General features: G+C 34.5%; 2 protein-coding genes, 1 long non-coding RNA gene and 2 pseudogenes across 10 annotated transcripts in view; 3 read left to right on the top strand and 2 right to left on the bottom strand.

Annotated features, from left to right (window-relative positions):
* Nucleotides 1-14,253, bottom strand: part of LOC126694342 (uncharacterized) — a 29,506-nt gene extending 15,253 nt beyond the window's left edge. Inside the window, exon 1 of the long non-coding RNA XR_007645740.1 lies at nt 14,160-14,253. This is a non-coding gene — a long non-coding RNA (uncharacterized LOC126694342). The remainder of the gene's footprint in view (nt 1-14,159) is intronic.
* LOC126694333 (meiotic recombination protein SPO11-1-like) lies at nt 1,702-9,583 on the top strand (annotated as a pseudogene).
* On the top strand, nt 8,855-20,774 carry LOC126694337 (meiotic recombination protein SPO11-1-like). The gene is made up of 4 exons (XM_050390574.1): nt 8,855-8,980; nt 19,926-20,086; nt 20,169-20,232; nt 20,322-20,774. The coding sequence occupies exons 2-4, from the start codon at nt 19,969-19,971 to the stop codon at nt 20,446-20,448; spliced, it is 309 nt and encodes a 102-aa protein (XP_050246531.1). The 5' UTR covers nt 8,855-8,980; nt 19,926-19,968; the 3' UTR covers nt 20,449-20,774.
* On the bottom strand, nt 13,808-13,883 carry LOC126697981 (U4 spliceosomal RNA; annotated as a pseudogene).
* Nucleotides 13,820-21,441, top strand: part of LOC126694329 (serine/threonine-protein kinase ZRK1-like) — a 54,074-nt gene continuing 46,452 nt past the window's right edge. For 4 of the 8 annotated variants that reach the window (XR_007645730.1, XR_007645731.1, XR_007645732.1 and 1 more), the window contains exon 1: nt 13,821-14,992. Coding sequence is in view for 3 of the 8 variants with exons in the window: in XM_050390558.1 (XP_050246515.1) it covers nt 14,020-14,992 (973 nt within the window). In the remaining 5 variants the exon portion in view is untranslated. Of the gene's footprint in view, nt 15,171-15,483; nt 15,953-21,441 lie in introns of those variants that run through there. The other 4 variants (XR_007645729.1, XR_007645728.1, XM_050390557.1 and 1 more) reach the window with 4 other exon arrangements.

Genomic DNA, 21,441 nt, shown 5'->3' with positions numbered 1-21,441 from the left:
GAAAAGAACGTAAAGAAGATTCTTTTGGCTTGATGTAAAAGTCTACGCTTACAAGCTTATTCACAAGAACATTATTGTGTTTGAGTTTTGGTTGTTTAGTAGTCGATTCTAACCTTGACTTGAGCTTCGGTTCATTTGCTAAATAAACAAACAAAAACAAGTTTTTTATTTTTATTTTTTCATAAACTAAATCCACTACAAGCACTATGTAAAATGCCTTTGTGCATTCTTCAGTTTACTCAACTGGGATCCAACTAGCTTGAGCCTAACCAAACATTACGTTAAGAAAATGAAAAAATCCCTCTTCACTTTAAGAATAGAAGTGTACATAATAGGGTACAAAAAGGTCAACACAATTATTGTTAGGCATAGGTGCTCATAAACATATCTAGTTCCCAGTGGGCTTTCAAACAACAACCAGTTTTAGTTTCAAATTTTAAATATGGTTATGGACAGTTAATAGAAAAATTAGGCCAAAATTAATTTGGGAAAATGGGCATTTGTCCCTAATTTATATACTATGTAGTAAAATGTCCTTGTTTTGAAACTCATTTTAACAAAATTGAGTTATAGGAGGAACTCGATATTAGCAATGTTGAATTCTATGCGTACTCCCCCCTCTCACATGTATTATGGGTTCCACCATAAATTTAATTAGTAAGACCCACAGTTATGTGAGAGAAGAGAGTACGCATTTATGGTACTCTGGAAGTACCTAATAATTACCCTTGCATTAGCCCTTCAAAGCCAATCCATACCGTGTGTTGACTTTGGAGGGCCCCAACGGTTTCTAGAGTATTTGCTTTTATTTATTTTGGTCATATTTTTAATTTGGTCCTCAATTTTTTATAACTTCATTTTTTTTCTTATATTTTTAAACTTACTGATATTTTGATCCCGACATCATCTCACTAACAAAAAAAAAAAGTTATTTCAAACTAGCAGTGCATTCCATTTATTACTTAGGCATTTTTTGTAAATAAGTCCATTTACTACTTAGACATTCTTTGTAAAATGAGATGATAATAGGGACCAAAAGGACAACAAGTTTAAAAATATAGAGATCAAAATAAAGTTATAAAAACTTAAAGACCAAATTATAAATATGACCAAAATATAGAAAGCAAAAAGTATTATCGTCAAACTTTTGGTTTTTTTTTTTTTTTTTTTTTTTTTTTGCCTCAACATTTTTTGAAAATAATCCATCTTTTAGCTTTTTATAACAAATTTAACATAAAATTACCAGATACCATATCTTTTGATAAACACTAAAAAAAAAAAAAAAAAAAGAGGGTGCTATGTCCATAATACACTCTAAATACAATGGATTTATGCAAAATTAAAAAAAATTATTATTAATTAGTAATTTGATTTTTTTTCCCATTTGTTTCAATAACATTGACGATCGTATTTAGGTTTTCAAAAATTGATTCGAAGATCAAACACCACTGTTTTGTTGAATTTCTAAAAGCTTCATTAATTTTCAGCGCGTAATTGATTCGCTAAAGACCTTTAATTTTAAAATATTTTTTGCTTTAAAAAAAAAAAAAATTGTTCATTAGTTTATATAACGGAATTAGGCTTTATTTATGGTTGAAATGAAAAATGCGTGAAGGAATTGTAGGTTTAGATGAGAATTTGGTTATTGCTCTATAGCAAAATAGTGATTATTAAAATTTAATGAACACGCCACATGTCCATCTTTTTATATGTCGCATGCTTCACAAGATTTGGCTTGCGAACATGAGATAGACATGCCATGCGTCCTTCTCTCGTATGCGGTGCATCCAGCACATTGGATGCAAGCCAGACCTTTGAATAAAAATGGGATGTAGTTGAAAATGTTACTAGCATGAGGTAACTAGCGTTTGTCATTAAATTCATCAAGCATGATTGGGATGGAGTTGAAAATGTTACTATTGTTGTATGCAACTTTGCTGATCCCAAAATTTTGGAACTAAGGTTTAATTTTTATTGTTTTATGCAGCTGTTGCAGCTCTGTATTGCCAAATGGGAAGGAAATTCTCACACTTCAAAGGGAAAACCATATGCATAGGCTCGGTGAGTGGGTTTTGACCTTAATCACTTATGAGAACCTTACAATGAGTCCTCAATTGTATGGAATACTATCCAACTATTGATGAGTTATTGAATTCTATTTCAGATGTCTTGCTAAGAGTGCTATTGATTGTTCAGCAACTTCTGCAAGAAAACCGGCATGGGTCCAAGAGAGATATATATTACATGCATCCATCTGTATTTTCAGGTAAATATGAATTAAGCTTCGGTCCCAATTTCAAATGATATTTCTTTTTATATTCAAGTTTCCCTATTACTGTGATAGGAATCTGAAAAATGCATGTTCAGTGGAACAAATTTGAGTAGCTGCCCTTAATTTATACTTTGTGCAATCACTTATCAAAAAAAAAATTATACTTTGTGCAATCACTTTATGTTTAAGAAAGTCACAAGCTTCATCCTGGGGAGAACTTTATGAGAGATAATTTGATATCTTTGATTGTGCTCAGGTCTCCATTTGTCAACATTGTCAGTTATTTTAAAGGGCATAAGTCAGCACTTAGATATTTCGGAGAAATCTGAACTTAAAGTTAGATAGTATTAAATTTTCTTCCATAGATTTCAGTCCTCGTCTGCTTGAATGACATTGCTTTCTTAAATATCTTCTGCTTATTCTGCAATCCAGAACAGTCAGTTGTAGACCGGGCAATCAATGACATTTGTATCCTTATGCAATGCAGTTGCCACAATCTAAATGTGGTAGGTGTTTTCCTTATGCTTTCCTTTTCACCTGAATATTGCTAATTCGTTTTTGGTTCTGCTGGAGTGTATAAAGCCTTTGTGGTTTAAACTGAACAAATCAGGGGAAGGCATAAGAAATTTCCAAGTGCATGGCTGCACTAGCGTCAAATTTTTGTAAAACCTGTGTCACTTTGTTGTCAATTACAAAGAACTTACACTTACTAAGACATTTATATCTTGTCTCTTTTGGCAGGTTTCTGTGGGCAATGGGTAGGTACTTGGGATCACACTCAGTACCCGTTTGGTTCAACTTTTGGACCCAAAAAGTTGCGTTTTACAAAAAGTTGGCCCAAAATTTGCGTTTGGTAATTACAAAAAGTTGCGTTTGGGTCAAAAGTTGCGTTTTAAAAACGTTCAGAGAACGCGCATTTGATTATGGACCTCATCCGGTCCATTTTGCAAAAGTCCTTGGGCGTTTTGGGGTATCCGTTGGGAGTGAGTGTGCAAATACCAAATTTCCATTCAGCTCATGTCTTCAAAGATCGCACAGTGCATTCCCCTTTGGGTCATCTTTCTGCTCTACGCAAGCTCCTTCACCATTCTCCAACCCAAGCAAAAGAAACACAGAACAAACACAGCATCCCAACGGACACAACAATCCAGCAAAAGAAGAATAAAAGAAAAGGAGGGGCACCACCCTACCACCAACCCGACACCACCACTGCAATCCATTTTCAACAGTTGATAATCCACCACAAAATTGACCTAATATCAACAGAAAATCAAACCAAACCATCAGAAAATCCGACTTAAAATCAAGCCAAACCCACCGTATCTGCTACAATTGTTGCCGTCAAATCTGCCACCGTTGTTGCCGCCGCCGATCTGCCTTGCTGCTACCCGGATCTGCTTGCTTCCGCCGCTGGATTTTCTGCCATGTGTGAATTTTGGGTTTGATATATGAGAGAAAAAGAGAGTTCAGAGAGTACCAGACCTTTTGGTTTGAGACATGAAAGAGGAAGAGAGTTGAGGGAGTCCTAGAGGCAGAGAAGAATTTAGAGAGAGGGAGAAACACGGTGGAGACTTAGGCTGTGTTTGGTTCGCGTAAAATCATTTCCGAAAAATATTCTATTTTCCGGAAATGCTATTTTCCGGAAAGGAAAACGTTTTCATGTGTTTGGCTGTCACAAAATTCATTTTACGGAAAATTAATTTTAGTGTTTGGTTCATTTCATCATTTTACCAGAAAATGCATCAAATCCGACAAAACGCTCGTCCGACGAGCGTCCGACGAGCGGCGCTCGTCAATCGACGAGCGCGCTCATCGGACGAACGCGCTCGTCTCTCGTTGATCGCTCGGACGAATGCGCTCATCTCTCGTCGATCGACGAGTGCTCGTCGATCGCGATCGTCGATCGACGAGAGACTAGCGCGCTCGTCGATCGCGCCGCTCGATCGACGATCGCGATCGTGCACCGCGCCGCTCGTCCGCGAGGTGCGATCGTCGGACGAGCGGCGCGATCGTCCCTCTCTCTCTCTGATCTGGGCTCTCTCTTCTCTCTCTCTCTCTCTCTCTTTTTCCGGAAGTGAATTGAAGTGAAAATGAAGGCAGAAATGGATTTCCGTGGTCAAAGGGGAAATTTGTGGTCAACCGGAAATCATTTTCTGGAAAATAATGTTTTCCGTGACAGCCAAACGCATGCATTTTCCAGAAAATCATTTCCGGAATCACTTTGAAGTCGATTCAAACGCAGCCTTAAGATGAGGATAAGATGAATTAGATATTAATAAAATAATAATAATAAATATTATTTAAATAGAAAATATGGTAAAAGGTGAAAATGAGCAATGGTGGTTCTCCGTTATTTCATTGTTAATTTTATTTGGGGATAATAATTAGTAGTTGTCTTTTTTTTTTTAATATCATGTAGTACAATTTAAACTTTGGTGATTGGTATGTATTTTATTATCCTTTTTACATTTATATGTAGTATAATTTAAACTTGGATTATTGGTGTATATTTTATCATCTTTTTACATTTTCATTTTGTGCTGCATGATGATGAAAATTATTTAGATTTAATTAATATTGAAAAATAAGTCATTAATGGTAATAACAAATAATTATGACACTAAAAAAGAAAAATTGCCTAAACATTATTAAAATAATACCAATAATATATTATTATTATTATTATTTAGTAAGTATATGAAGTAGTTGATTTAAGTATAAAATAAATTCCCTTATATGTACATTATCCTTTTTGGTAATTTATCCTTCAAACTGCAACTTTTATAAGTGTTAGCCAAACACTCAGCTTTTTTAAAAAGTACTTTTTAACAGTTTTTACCAAACACTCATTTTTTTGAAAAAACACTTTTTCATTATGCACTTTTTAAAAACTCAACTTTTTAAAAAAGCCCAACTTCAAAAAGCCAAACCAAACTCACCCTCAGACCTTTTAAGATAAGTAGACAATCTTTATTTTTTTCTGTCTGAATTCTCTTTCTAAGATCGTACTCAAAGTGTTGTTTGCCAATAGCAGATATGTGTTACTGGGTGAATATATCATATCTTTCCATGTCATAGGATTTTTATAGCCACTGAAATGTAATATACGTTTAACTGAATGATTATCAACATGAGTAGTTTATAAATTTTTGGATATATGGCATTCATTAGGCATGGCTAATAATTTCTATATGCTGAACTAATTATTTCCAGTGATCATAAAATTTTCAGATCTACCCTCAGTTTATGTACTTTCCATTGGGCTCCAACAAGGCAGACCTTTCTTCAAGTAAAAATAATAATAATTTTAAAAAAAAAAAAACCCTCTATTGTGAAGGGGATTAAATAGTCCTTTAGAGAGGGGGGGGGGGGTTGTTCTGGATGAGCGATAGTGCTTTACCACTTAAATAGTTCTTCACACACTGTTTTTTCATTTTTGAGTTTTCTCAACTACATAGCTGACCCTTTGACCCATAATATACTGTGTTGATTTTTCTGTAGCATCATTAGTAGGGGTGGCAAATGGGCGGGTTGGGTCATAAATGGGTTGAATGTGTAATTATCCATTTATCCATTTATAACCCGTTTATATATAAATTAATTATCCATTATCCGCCCAACCCATTTAATTAGTAACCCGCCCATTTAACCCAATATAACCCAAATACCTCTAAAACTAGTTGAATACCCTATTGACTTCCAAAATTACCAAAATACCCTTAAATACCCAAAATGACCCAAATACCCCCTACACTTTCAAAATTACCAATATACCCTTGGACATCCAAAATTACCAAAATACCCCTAGAATGATAAATATACAAGTTTTCTCATTTGTCAAATTAGTTAGCCAAAAAAAAAAAAAAATCAAAAATTAAACTTGATTCCTGAATATAAGCTATATTTCCATAAGGTCCAACATTATCCATTTTTTTTTAACATAATCCCACAAAAAACGTAAAGATCCAAAATTTTAGGTGTGGCTGAATCTTTTAAACAAATATAAGCAACTTCTATTTTATGTAATTTAGAAACACATGTATGTCTCATAATTTCAATCTTACTCATTAAAACATGATTAGAGATTGGAACCTAAAGAAATTACTAAGTAGCTCATAATTCAACACCAATATTAAAACAGTAAAATTTATAACCTTAATTAACATTGCCCAAAAACTTTATTATGTTCCAGCAATCATAGAGAAAAATAAAACCACAAACACAGTAATGAGCTATATTTTAGCTTAAATTTTTAATGAATCTTTATCAAGATGGAGGTGATAATAGTCAACAACGACGAGGTGCTAAATCCATCAGATCACATGGGACAAGCCACTGCAGCTGGTCATGGTGGTGCAAGTTCCACTGTCACTGGAAAGTCCAAAGATTCTCACACAGCTACTCATCAAGATGCCTCTGTCTCTACTCATTGCCCAGCCACCCCAAAGAAGCTACCAGCTGTGAAACCTGCCTCTGCCTGCAAAGCTGAAGATCAACGTTGAACCCATGAAATTTGCACTTTGGAACTTTTGAGTACTGTCTTTTTCTTGCTGTTGAATGTTTGATTATGCTTTTCTTCTTTTGTCCTGCTTTTTCAGTGCTACCTGTTGTTTAGGATGGCTTCTTCTTTCCTTTTTCTTTTTTTTCCTGCGTTTGTAGAATTTCCTCTCTCTCTATATGTACAAAAATAAATTGAGAAAATGTGAGAGAAACTAAGGGACCCTTAGTTTAGGTAATGAGCTATATTTTAGCTTAAATTTTTAATGAATCTTTATCAGAATAGTACTCTGACATCCACAATGAAAACCACTTAAAATTTGAAGCCAAAGATGGTTGCACCTAAACAACTCCAAAATTGGCTGTCATGTGCTTTAAAGAATCAAATGTGGAGGAACCCAGGATTTCATCAAATATAGTTTTAGTACAAATAAGGCAAATGGAAGAGAAACTAATCAGCAAAGAACATAATTTACGTAAAAAACCATTGGTGCTCAACAATTTCGTCATGAATTTCATTATACAAACAATCAGTTTAGAATGCTAGAGTAAAAGTACTACCTACACAACTAGTTGCTGACTTATAACCCAAATCCCATTTCTCCATTTCAGTTCGACACAAACAAAGAGAGCATCATCTTCTGCCAAGCATTTCATCAAGCACGTAATTGACATTTCAAACCCACAAACAAAAACGGAAAATAAAGACAAACCCACAAACAAACAAAAAATTCAAATGAAGAAGAAGAAGAGTTGAGAGCCCATTTCTCCATTTCAGTTCGACACAAACAAAGAAAGCATTATCTTCTGCCAAGCATTTCATCAAACACGTAATTTACATTTCAAACCCACAAACAAAAACAGAAAATAAAGACAAACCCACACATTATATTGTTTAGTGGGTAATATGTGGGTATATTTAATTTTAAAATTTAAATGGGTTTAGTGGGTATAGTGGATTTATCCATTTAGACCCATTTAATTAAATAACCAAATGAGCCTTTATCCATTTAACCCAAATATTTAAATGGGTTGGGTTAAGACTTACTCAAATAAGGTGGGTAATGAACGGGTTAATGGATATGGATAATTTTTGCCACCCCTAATCCTTAGTCAATGTGCTTAGCTGTTAAAGTTTGTTGATCCCAATATTCTACAGGTTGGTGATGGGCTGGATAAGATTCTTAGAAGGTGGAAGGAAGTTTGATTGCATAAATCGTCCTAACACAGTAAGAACAGGAACTGGTATGGTTATTTAATTGTCTCCAATTTATATATGTCTGAACCGGTTCTATTGCAGGCCCACCCCATCCCTGTTCAAGTTGAAGAAGTCAAAGGTATCCAATTACTAAGATAATATGCAGGACAATTTAGAACAATCTATGTTTATAATTGATGCAGGCATTGGCAATAAGATTTATCTATTTTTTTCATATGCATTAGTTGCAAGGATTTTTTATGGTATTCCTCACTTGGTGTCACGTATTGTCTGGAATACAGAGAGTAGATAATTGAAATATTCCTAATTCTTGCATGTAGACATTGTTAGTGTTGCTGACTACATTCTAGTTGTGGAGAAGGAATCAGGTAAGCAATTATACTGGTAATACTTATAGGAAGCACAACTTCTAAGTTCTAACATTCTTCCTTTTGACTAAATTATTAATGATATGCAGTATTTGAGCGATTAGCTAATGACCAGTTCTGCAATGCAAACCGTTCCATTGTCATCACTGTAAGCTCTTCCTTAGGTCATTAGGCTCATCTCAAAATCCTTTTTGACCATTTTTTTTCACAGGGAAGAGGCTATCCAGATATCCCCACCAGAAGGTGAAAACTTTCACTTTCAGTTTACAATGTTTCTCACCATATTGCCATATATGTCACTTATCATTTTGTTTTCATGTATCTATTTGGGCTTTCTGTGAATATATGCATTTGTACCAATAGGTTTTTGCGGCTGCTCATTGAAAAGTTGTGTCTACCTACCTATTGTTTGGTTGATTGTGATCCATATGGCTTCGACATTCTGACCACATATCGGTTTGGTTCAATGGTTAGGTTTATCAAATTGTTAATGATATTGTTGTTTATTTATCATCCACTTGAGCAAGCTATACAACATATATACTGGCAACTAGGAGTCTAGGACTGTGTATATGAAACTCTAAGAACAATGTAAATTTCCAATTTTTTTGAAAAGTTGACAAGGTTTTTTTTTTTTTTTTTACACTTCTATTTTGTTAGCAAATGGCCTATGATGCAAAGCAACTGCGTTGCCCAGAGGTATGCTGGCTTGGAGTTTTTCCTTCAGATTCTGAGAAATACTGTCTTCCACAGCAATGTTTCCTTCCTCTGACAGCAGAAGGTGATAGATGGTACTTGTAGTGTTTCAGATAGGCTTTCTTATGTACGTAGTCTTCTGCTAATGTTCCTGATATTCCTGCCAGACAAGAAGAAAGCTGAAACTATGCTAAATAGATGCTACCTGCAAAGAGAAGTCCCAAGATGGAGGTAAAATTCTGTAAAATAACCTGTCATTTTTCTGTTATCCTTGTTTGCCTGGACTACACAGATTCTGAAGTTTTACTTCATCATGAAAGGTTGGAACTAGAGTTGATGCTGCAAAGAGGGGTGAAATTTGAGATTGAAGCATTGTCTGTGCATTCACTATCCTTTTTGTCAAAAGAGTACATAACATCTAAGATTCAAGGTGGAGTGCACATTTAACTCGTCTGAAAATTTTCAGTGTACCTGCTACCATCTGGGAGAACATTTATATTATATCTGCAAGATTTAAAAGTTAAAACATAATCTTTAAACAATGTTTTATAGTTATAGTAAGAAGTCCAGTCAAATAGAGCCCAAGAACTCTCTTTTGGATCCAAGAAACGGCTCTTAGAGATCTTTTTTCCTTTTGGAAGATACAAGAGTGAAACACAGCCTATTGATATTGTAAGAGGCAAGAGTCTTACAATGTATCATTTTTGGGTCCAATGAAATTCTTAGGTATAGGAAGAAGTCTTATCAGATAGAGATTTTTTCACGCAACCATCTTGCATTTGTTAATACGTTATATAAGAATCAATGCTAAAAATAGTACTACACTCTTGATCATGAACTATCAATTGCTTGTTGAACCATATGAATTGAAAATAAGATGCACCAAATAAGATGCTTCAAATCTTCTTTTTTTAAGTCATCTTTTTCAAAGTCTTTCTTATTGTCTTTATATGTTATAGCTATAGGTCTTTAGGTTGCTTTTAGTTTTCTATCATCTTTTCTACTATTATTTATATGCCAGTTTTCTATTGCACTATTCCTTTCGTCATGCCAATTGTGTGTCATGGTTTTTATTGAAGGTGATCATACACATGAGGAATTTGAATATAATGATCATAACATACATGATAGAACTAAGGCCGAGGAATTTTTAGGCCACCTCTGTGTTTTGCTTGGGCTTGCAATTTTTTCCTGATTTTCAGGCCCGAGTATCACTCTAATATATATAGAGTACTGTATTAATTAGGTTTATATAGAGTTACTACGCAAAAAAATATGTTCATTTAAATTTAGATTCTAAGTAAAACTCACCGTCAGTTTGGATAGAACAACCCAACACCAATCAAATCTTGAATAAATGTCTTTAAACAGAATCTAAGTATTTGTAGCTTATTGTCAAATTTGAGTTCTGATTGGTGTACCAATAGCTTGGGTTACAGTCAAATCTTAGCCTCTCTTTTGGGCTGGAATGCAAATTTTCACTAGAATTGTGGTTAGGCATCAATTATTATAGTCAAGCCAATTTGTGCCGTAAACAAGTGAAATTGTGGGTTCAAGATGCACCAAATATATTTGTAACTTATCAATTAAAAATTTTCTGGAGTTACTTTCAATAGCACGGCCTAATAGGTTAACTCTACTTTATTCTTTAAAAAAAAACACAGAAGTTTCCATTGGAAACAGAAAAATATAGTTACCATAAAATTGAGACATTATAGGACTTTAGCCCAAGACATAGGGCTTATCTCTCATGCCCAAATAACACCGACTTTAATAATTAGCAGTTTTAACAATATAGCAAGCAGCCATGACCAATGACACATCAATGATCACTAAATATCATAGAGAACTCACTAGAAAGTTAAGATGACTCAACTCTTCCACTATTTTTTTTTTTTTTTTTTGTCCTTTGGAGTGAGTACAACCAATAGGACAAAATTGCCTTATATCCTTTTCACCCAAATTATATAGCCTTATGTCCCCTTCCCAAACTAATTAGAGAAATGTCTTTCTTTTGAAACTCAATTTTCTCAAAATCTAGTTAAGCCCTATAGTGACGTTTTTAAGGACCTATAGTAACGTTTTGTAACTCGAACTCCATGAAATCGAGTTATAGAATTGCCTATAACTTGATTTCATGGAGATCGAGTTATACAACGTCACTATAGGTCCTTAAAAACGTCACTATAGGGCTCCAAATTTTTTTTTTTTTTTTAAACTTGATTTTGACAAAATTAAGTTTTAATTAGTTTGGAAAGGGAGGCATAAGGCTATATAATTTGAGTGAAAAGAGCATGAAGCCATTTTGTCCCTATATATATATATATATATATATGGGACTTCAAGAGGCCCTGCCCCTCACTTCTTTACGAATTTCAACATGTCGCCCATAAGATGTAAAGAACCAGTGACAAGGACCTGATGAATCAATTTAAATAATATTAGAAGACAGCCAAATGAATGGAGCGAGATCATTCTTTACAAAGATGCTATATGACCATAAAGAACAAAATGCAAAGACAAGCAGGGAACTCGTAGATGAAACAGAACAGCATTACAACAGTCATGCTTTTACTCATTGAAAGGTGGGCTTGCAAGTTTTAGCAATTTACTCAATGCAGGTGTTGCAAATTGATGCAAGTTGATCCCATGATTAAATTAATCAGGCCGTAGGTCGAGTAAATAATTAAATTTTTCTAATCATGGTTTTCAACTGGGCATTGAATACACTGCCCATTCAAGTAACTTTTTAAATTTCACAAGCACTCAAAACAATTCTGTCAAACTCCACGGTATCAGGTTGCAGGAAATATATATATTTCCAAATTTGCAAGTATAATTTGAAAAGTTGTTTGGTGTACAACTGCATTCATTGTCACATCAGTTTGTGAGATTTTTTTAAAGTAGAAATATGTTAAAAGTACTACAAATTTTACTACATAATGCCTAAAAACTAGTGCGACAATAGATGTGATTAGTGAGTTTTAATCACCTCATAAATGATTGTTGAGTTATCTCTTTGTTATTAGTGACACATTAGTTAATAAGCTTAATGTAGAAAAACTTGTAGTATTTTAGCATTTTCCTTACTTTTGATGACACATTAGTGTGTAGAAATCTATATAGTAAAAATTGTAATACACTTAATATCACTCTTAAAAAATTTTAGGAAGTTTTAAAACTTAAATCAAAATTGACTTGAGTTAAAATTTCATAACACAAAGATTATTTGTATTTCTTTCAAAAAAGTATATGGACATATGGTAAATATATCTGTATTTTTGTTACTAATTTCTCAAAGATGAATGTAATATACTTGTACTATACACATACTGTCCTGTTTCCGTTTCTGTATTTTTATGCCGAGCTTTTGACACTTACTTTTTAAAAGATGCCGAATTGCACCCATTCGTATACCTACTGTATTAAACACATACCGTACTTTATTAACTATAGGGTAGACAAATATAAAAATTTTAAATTATTGTCATTTTGATTTTTTATTTAAACTTTTTCCTCGACCCCACTTGTGAACGTAGTTCTAAGGTCAATCCACATAAATTTTGTGCTTCACATGTATTTGTTTTCCATTTTTTTTAAATTTTTTTTGCATAAATCCATTATATTTAGAGTGTGTTAGGGACGTATCACCTTTTTATTTTTTATTTTTTTTATAGTGTTTATCAAAAGATATGGTATCTGGTAATTTTTATGTTAAATTTGTTACAAAAAGCTAAAAGATGGATTATTTTCAAAAAAAAAAAAAAAACCAAAAGTTTGTGTAGAAAATTTGAAGACACTAAAAATTACTTTAACAGAAAAGAAAGAAACTAGTGCTATAGAAATAATGCAACAAAAAAAATGACATAGAAAGACAAAAAATTAGAATGACAACCCTCATGACACTTAGAAAAATCAAATCGTGGATTTAATTTTTTAGTTAAATTTTTTCCTCGACACCACTTGTGCACGTAGATCTAAGGTCAATGCACATAAATTTTGTGCTTCACATGTATATATTTTCCTTTTTTTTAGTGTTTATCAAAAGATATGGTATTTGGTCATTTTTATGTTAAATTTGTTACAAAAAGCTAAAAGATGGATTATTTTCAAAAAATGTTTGAGGAAAAAAAAACAAAAAACCAAAAGTTTGACGACAATACTTTTTTCTTTCTATATTTTGGTCATATTTATAATTTGGTCTTTAAGTTTTTATAACTTTATTTTGATCTCTATATTTTTTAAACTTTTTGTCCTTTTGGTCCCAATTATCATCTCATTTACGAAGAATGTCTCAGTAGTAAATGGACTTATTTACAGAAAATGCCTAAGTAATAAATGGAATGCACTACTGGTTTGAAATTACTTTTTTTTTTTTTTTTGTAAGTGAGATGATGTTGGGATCAAAATATCAGTAGGTGTAAAAATATAAGAACGAAAATGAAGTTATAAAAGATTGAGGACCAAATTTAAAACATGACCAGAATAGAGGACCATAAAATAAATAAATAAAAGCAAATACTATAGAAACCGGTGGGGCCCTCCAGAGTCAACACACGGTTTGGATTGTGAGGAGGGAAGCTCCACTTTACTTTTACTTTACTTTCGATGAAACTTCCCTCCTGAAATGAAAATTTACCCAAAAAATGCCCTCATTGTCATTCAGTTGAGCCTCCGTCCCTCGCTAGCAGACTAGGGCAATGACCCAGTCTGTGAGGTTCTAACCAAGACGCGTAATCCATACATGTTTACTTCACTTTTTTTTCAACCGGCAATAGACGCGTCTCGGTTAGAACCTCACAGACTGGGTCATTGCCCCAAGCGCAAAGATGAAACCTCCTGAAATGAATTTACAATAAAAATGCCCTCATTGTCATGTCATTCAGCTGACCCTCCATCCCTCGCTAGCAGAGTAGTAGAGCACAAAGAAAAGAGAGCAAGGAAGGACGTTCCACATTCAAGCTATTATGCGCTGGAGTTGGTTCATGCCATTTCATCATTTCTTTATTAAAAGAAAGCGAGGAGAGAGAGCGTTTTATGAGAATGGAAGCCTGTTACTTGAGAAGCTGATTGCCTCTTGCAATGCCAAGCCTATTCCCATCCGTACCTTCTCCCCTCAACAGCTCCGCCAAGCAACCAACAACTTTTCTTCTGAAAAGCTGGTAATGGAGTTCTCTATTTGGTACGAGGGTTCTCTTGAAGGAGGAATTGTTCTCATTAAATGTTCTTTTGTTCGCAATGCCAAACCTATTCCCATCCGTACCTTCTCCCCTCAACAACTCCGCCAAGCAACCAAAAATTATCCTGCTGAACATCTGGGAATTTATTTTTACAAGGGTTCTCTTGAAGGACGAATTGTTCTCATTAAGCGTTTAGGTTTTTGGACCGATAAAGCCATCAATGATTTAGTGATTTCTGCACAAATGAGTGGTCACAGCAATGTATTAAAGCCAATAGGCTGTTGTCTCCACACTCCATATCCCGTTTTTGTGTTTGAATTTGCCGCCAATGGTTCCCTTGCAGATCGAATTTATGTCTCCCACCGACGTCAGCCGATGGAGTGGGAGAGAAGGTTAAAGATTGCAAGGCAGATTGCTCATGCTCTTTCTTATCTCCATACTGCCTTCCCTAGACCTGTCCTCCACTTGTGTACACATACGCGCAGTATCTTATTAGATGAACATGATGTTCCCAAATTGTCCCACTTTCATTTTTCTGTATCAATTCCCGAAGGTGAAGCTGACGTGGACGCTCCTTTTCGTTCAATATTCTGCGCCCCGGAGTTTGAAGCAACAGGCAAGGCAACTGAGAAAGCTGATGTATATGATTTTGGTCGGATTCTTCTAGAACTTTTAACTGGAGAGGATTCTCTTAATATAACCCGATTTACAATTGATAAAGATTCTACTTTAATAGCATACATACATAACCGTGCTCAAGGTAGTTGCATGAACGAGATTGTGGACCCTGCAATCTTGGCTGAAGATGGGGAAGGAGGTGCTAGTTTACAGCATCAATTACAAGCTGTGGTGGACCTTGGCTTGACATGTACAGAGGAAGATCCACAAACAAGGCCAACTATGGTTGATGTCACCAAACAACTCAGACGGATTGAGAGGTTCGTTCCGTCAGTAATTATTTACTCACTTGATTTCATCCAATCATATGTTATAGATAAACAGATTCACATTATTGCATATCCAAATGATTTAGGCATGACAACAAACAAAATTTACTCACTTGATTTTCAAACAAATGGCCATGGATGGAATTTAAAAAAGTTAAAAAAGCTAATTTGATGGAGAACCATTTAATGACATTATGAAATCCCCATTGCTACTAAGAAGCAGGCCTAATAAACTGGTATGCATCTTAAGTAATAAAGGAGAATTCTGAATGAGATCAGCTAATGGTATTTCGCAATCACACAGGTTCACACAAACGGGTGAAGAGCTTGGGGGAAATTTGCAGAATTTAAAGCTTCTTGAGAGTGTTGAAGAGCATGCTTCTGCATCATTGAAAAGGAACGCTTCTAGTGATGAAATCCAAGCAGTGAACGAAGCCTCTGAAAGGCCTCTTGAAGTTTAATTGTGATGCAACTGAATGATGACAAAGCTTGTATGGCAGTTTTAACCTGTCATTGGGAAGTTATCATTATGGCAGACCCTTAAGGTATGTATTGATGCTATAAGAACGGGAGGATAGGTTGTTATTGGCAAAGGGGTTTGATAATTGTTCTTTTGTTTGAATGAAAAGAATGCAAACTAAGTAGTTCGTGGTCTTAGTAACTGGCTATGTATAGTGGTTTGTTGGGGGAAAAAAAGACTTCTGTACTGTTTAATTGGTTTGTTAATTTTCTTTTTCCAGATTATATATGATTTCTCAATTTAGTTTGGCAAACCTTCTGATGGAACTCTGCTGGAGAAATATAGTTGCATAGGGCTGCTTGAACTTTGTACAGTAGTGGAGAGATACATCAAAGAAAAAACTCTAGGTCACACACTCACACTAACTCATTTAATGTGCAAAAACTCTAATCGAATTGCCCTGGGTATCAATCTATGCTAAGACAGATATTTGGCATTGTAAAACATATCCAGATGCCTTATCCCACAATCACAAAGGATTGTCACAATAGGACCAATACAGTTTGCCAAAAAAGCAAGTGTGTTTGGTTCAGACACTAGGCCCCCTGATGATGGAGGATTGAGAAATCAAGTGATGTTCGAGAATTAAAAAAAATAAAAAAAATTCCAAGCAATTCCATTCCAAAAAAAATAAATTTCCAGGCAATTGCTTTCCAATTAAGCTTCAGGAGGCCTCTGGAAGGCCTCCTAAAGCTTCATTGTGATGCAATTGAGTGATTACAGAGCTTCTATGCTGTTTAGTTGGCTTGTAAATTTCAATTATGATGCAAGTAACATGGAATTTTATTAATGAATTATAACATGTGGTAACAATAATATTCTCAATGTTGAAGACTTCAACTAGCTTTCACTAATTGATTGATAACAATGGAAATCTGGAATGGTATGCTCATTTAGACAAGCAAAGCATTGCGTCCTTTTGCCCTTTCAATATAATTTACATTTTATGAATAAGAGGAGAGTGGGACTGGTTAATCATGCAATATATTCACATTATTGCATGTCCAAGTGTTTTAGGCATGTCAACAGGCATAACTACTTAGTTGATTTCAGAATATTTCCTGATTCACGACGTCTCAAAGGTTCTCATTCAAGAACTGAGTTGATTTCAAAAGGCTTCAAGCAAGATTAGTATACATTGTACAATGTATATATCCTTCTGGTAAGCTGGAACTTAGTCTGGCAGATTTATTTCCACCTGACAGTGGTTTTAATTGTTGATGAGAATTTGGGTAGGAAAAAACATATACACTATTGCCCCACAATTGATCATAATAACTGGTATATCTGCATTAACTCATTCCATTTCTCTTGGAAAAATGATATCAATCATCCCTGGATACAGCTCTGAAAGAAAATACATATTGATGTCCCAAAAATAATGAACCAAAAATTGTCAACATGAAGATTATTTTTGGTTTTCTGGATTTATGTCAACATGTCTCAACATGTCAACGTGAGGGAAGCATCACAAGAGCAATGTTTCTTGCTTACATGCATGCACTGGGCTATAGTTGGCAGTATATTACACAAAAATGTCAGATCTTCTGTTAATATATGGTTGTTTGCAAAGCTTATTCTGAATTATGCTTGAACTTCCTGTCAAATTGGAGACTCTTATGTCCTAGGCAGAGTTTATAATTGTTTCAATAACCCATTTCCACATATTTGTTACTAATTCATGTCCCTGTAGTTCATTTAGTGGGTTTAGTAGATTGACCATAAATCTTTCAGCTTTGTTTGCACATACACCTTACATTAGGATGAATGGAACTCCAGGTGTATGAGCTTGGTCCTTTGAAGTTGATAACTACCTGATGTTCATAACACTAATGTTTTTTCTGAATTTGTTTCTTGTGTCTTGGGGTCACACGTGATTCTTATGTGATTAATCATTGACGGGGTTATCTTTTCACAAGGACAATTTGTTTCATCCATTACTTTGTGCAATCACTTTATGTTAAAGAAAGTCACAAGCTTCATCCTGGGGAGAACTTTATGAGAGATAATTTGATATCTTTGATTGTGCTCAGGTCTCCATTTGTCAACATTGTCAGTTATTTTAAAGGGCATAAGTCAGAACTTAGATATTTTGGAGAAATCTGAACTTAAAGTTAGATAGTATTAAATTTTCTTCCATAGATTTCAGTCCTCATCTGCTTGAATGACATTGCTTTCTTAAATATCTTCCGCTTATTCTGCAATCCAGAACAGTCAGTTGTAGACCGGGCAATCAATGACATTTGCATCCTTATGCAATGCAGTCACCACAATCTAAATGTGGTAGGTGTTTTCCTTATGCTTTCTTTTTCACCTGAATATTGCTAATTCGTTTTTAGTTCTGCTGGAGTGTATAAAGCCTTTGTGGTTTAAACTGAACTAATCAGGGGAAGGCTTAAGAAATTTCCAAGTGCATGGCTGCACTAGCCTCAAATTTTTGTAAAACCTGTGTCACTTTGTTGTCAATTACAAAGAACTTACACTTATTAAGACATTTATATCTTGTCTCTTTTGGCAGGTTTCTGTGGGCAATGGGTAGGTACTTGGGATCACACTCAGACCTTTTAAGATAAGTAGACAATCATTATTTTTTTCTGTCTGAATTCTCTTTTTAAGATCGTACTCAAAGTGTTGTTTGCCAATAGCAGATATGTGTTACTGGGTGAATGTATCATATCTTTCCATGTCATAGGATTTTTATAGCCACTGAAATGTAATATACGTTTAACTGAATGATTATCAACATGAGTAGTTTATAAATTTTTGGATATATGGCATTCATTAGGCATAGCTAATAATTTCTATATGCTGAACTAATTATTTCCAGTGATCATAAAATTTTCAGATCTACGCTCAGTTTATGTACTTTCCATTGGACTCCAACAAGGCAGACCTTTCTTCAAGTAAAAATAATAATAATTTTTTTTTAAAAAAAACCCTCTTTTGTGAAGGGGATTAAATAGTCCTTTAGAAGGGGGGGGGGGGGGGGGGGGGGTTCTGGATGAGCAATAGTGCTTTACCACTTAAATAGTTCTTCAAACACTGTTTTTTCATTTTCGAGTTTTCTCAACTACATAGCTGACCCTTTGACCCATAATATGCTGTGTTGATTTTTCTATAGCATCCTTAGTCAATGTGCTTAGCTGTTAAAGTTTGTTGATCCCAATATTCTACAGGTTTGTGATGGGCTGGATAAGATTCTTAGAAGGTGGAAGGAAGTTTGATTGCATAAATCGTCCTAACACAGTAAGAACAGGAACTGGTATGGTTATTTAATTGTCTCCAATTTATATATGTCTGACCGGTTCTATTGCAGGCCCACCCCATCCCTGTTCAAGTTGAAGAAGTCAAAGGTATCCAATTACTAAGATAATATGCAGGACAATTTAGAACAATCTATGTTTATAATTGATGCAGGCATTGGCAATAAGATTTATCTATTTTTTTCCTATGCATTAGTTGCAAGGATATTTTATGGTATTCCTCACTTGGTGTCACGTATTGTCTGGAATACAGAGAGTAGATAATTGAAATATTCCTAATTCTTGCATGTAGACTTTGTTGGTGTTGCTGACTAAATTTTAGTTGTGGAGAAGGAATCAGGTAAGGAATTATACTGGTAATACTTATAGGAAGCACAACTTCTAAGTTCTAACATTCTTCCTTTTGACTAAATTATTAATGATATGCAGTATTTGAGCGATTAGCTAATGACCAGTTCTGCAATGCAAACCGTTGCATTGTCATCACTGTAAGCTCTTCCTTAGGTCATTAGGCTCATCTCAAAATCCTTTTTGACCATTTTTTTCACAGGGAAGAGGCTATCCAGATATCCCCACCAGAAGGTGAAAACTTTCACTTTCAGTTTACAATGTTTCTCACCATATTGCCATATATGTCACTTATCATTTTGTTTTCATGTATCTATTTCGGCTTTCTGTGAATATATGCATTTGTACCAATAGGTTTTTGCAGCTGCTCATTGAAAAGTTGTGTCTACCTACCTATTGTTTGGTTGATTGTGATCCATATGGCTTCGACATTCTGACCACATATCGGTTTGGTTCAATGGTTAGGTTTATTAAATTGTTAATGATATTGTTGTTTATTTATCATCCACTTGAGCAAGCTAAACAACATATATACTGGCAACTAGGAGTCTAGGACTGTGTATATGAAACTCTAAGAACAATGTAAATTTCCCATTTTTTTGAAAAGTTGACAAGGTTTTTTTATTTTTTATTTTTTACACTTCTATTTTGTTAGCAAATGGCCTATGATGCAAAGCAACTGCATTGCCCAGAGGTATGCTGGCTTGGAGTTTTTCCTTCAGATTCTGAGAAATACTGTCTTCCACAGCAATGTTTCCTTCCTCTGACAGCAGAAGGTGATAGATGGTACTTGTAGTGTTTCAGATAGGCTTTCTTATGTACGTAGTCTTCTGCTAATGTTCCTGATATTCCTGCCAGACAAGAAGAAAGCTGAAACTATGCTAAATAGATGCTACCTGCAAAGAGAAGTCCCAGGATGGAGGTAAAATTCTGTAAAATAACCTGTCATTTTTCTGTTATCCTTCTTTGCCTGGACTACACAGATTCTGAAGTGTTACTTCATCATGAAAGGTTGGAACTAGAGTTGATGCTGCAAAGAGGGGTGAAATTTGAGATTGAAGCATTGTCTGTGCATTCACTATCCTTTTTGTCAAAAGAGTACATAACATCTAAGATTCAAGGGGGAGTGCACATTTAACTCGTCTGAAAATTTTCAGTGTACCTGCTACCATCTGGGAGAACATTTATATTATACCTGCAAGATTTAAAAGTTAAAACATAATCTTTAAACAATTTTTTATAGTTGTAGTAAGAAGTCCAGTCAAATAGAGCCCAAGAACTCTCTTTTGGATCCAGGAAACGGCTCTTAGAGATCTTTTTTCCTTTTGAAGGATACAAGAGTGAAACACAGCCTATTGATATTGGAAGAGGCAAAAGAGTCTTACAATGTATCATTTTTGGGTCCAATGAAATTCTTAGGTATAGGAAGAAGTCTTATCAAATAGAGATTTTTTCACGCAACCATCTTCCATTTGTTAATACGATATATAAGAATCAATGCTAAAAATAGTACTACACTCTTGATCATGAACTATCAATTGCTTGTTGAACCATATGAATTGAAAATAAGATGCTCCAAATTTAAGAGTCCAGGAGTTTTATAAAATGTTCTTGATGGGTAAAAGAATGTGAATGAAAGATCCCATTCATAGTTTTGGAGCATCATCTAAAAAGGGTCAAGTAAATTGCTTACAACCTTCAAAGGAGAAAAAAAAAGGGATTTTGGAAAGGGTTTGGATGTGGCAAACAGAAATCATTATTTGAGTAAAGCATTGAAAACCTTCAAAAGTTGATGCTAGTAGGCTGCCTAATTTTATTTTTTTTAAATAATTCAAGAATTGGGGGTGGAGGATTTAAATGTTGGTTGTCTTTGTTGAAACATCATGAGGTGCTAATTAGTTTGAGTTATAAGGCTCTTGACAGTTTGCTAATTTAAATCAATAAAATAACGTGAACGATCTTTGGTTTAAACCAACTGGTTCATCCAATCAAAAAATGGAATAAGGAATGGATAAAAAGAAAAAACAATGGATTTTTTTATTATCCTTTTTGTGAAAAAAATTATTGGTTTTCATATGGATCCTATTTACATGTTACTTGGCCATGTCAAAAATATTGGATTTCAATATTT

The sequence above is a fragment of the Quercus robur genome, chromosome 8 (genome assembly GCF_932294415.1).
Source record: "Quercus robur chromosome 8, dhQueRobu3.1, whole genome shotgun sequence".
In the NCBI taxonomy this organism is placed as follows: domain Eukaryota; kingdom Viridiplantae; phylum Streptophyta; class Magnoliopsida; order Fagales; family Fagaceae; genus Quercus; species Quercus robur.
Note: the sequence above shows the minus strand (reverse complement) of the source record. Positions and strands in the feature narration are given on the sequence as shown.

Bases quoted from the DNA above. Each gene is read 5' to 3' on its own strand.
- LOC126694337 (XM_050390574.1), top strand. From the start codon at position 19,969: ATGGCCTATGATGCAAAGCAACTGCATTGCCCAGAGGTATGCTGGCTT. The intron at 20,087-20,168 runs GTGATAGATGGT...TATTCCTGCCAG, and splicing joins CCTTCCTCTGACAGCAGAAG to ACAAGAAGAAAGCTGAAACT. The intron at 20,233-20,321 runs GTAAAATTCTGT...TCATCATGAAAG, and splicing joins AGAGAAGTCCCAGGATGGAG to GTTGGAACTAGAGTTGATGC.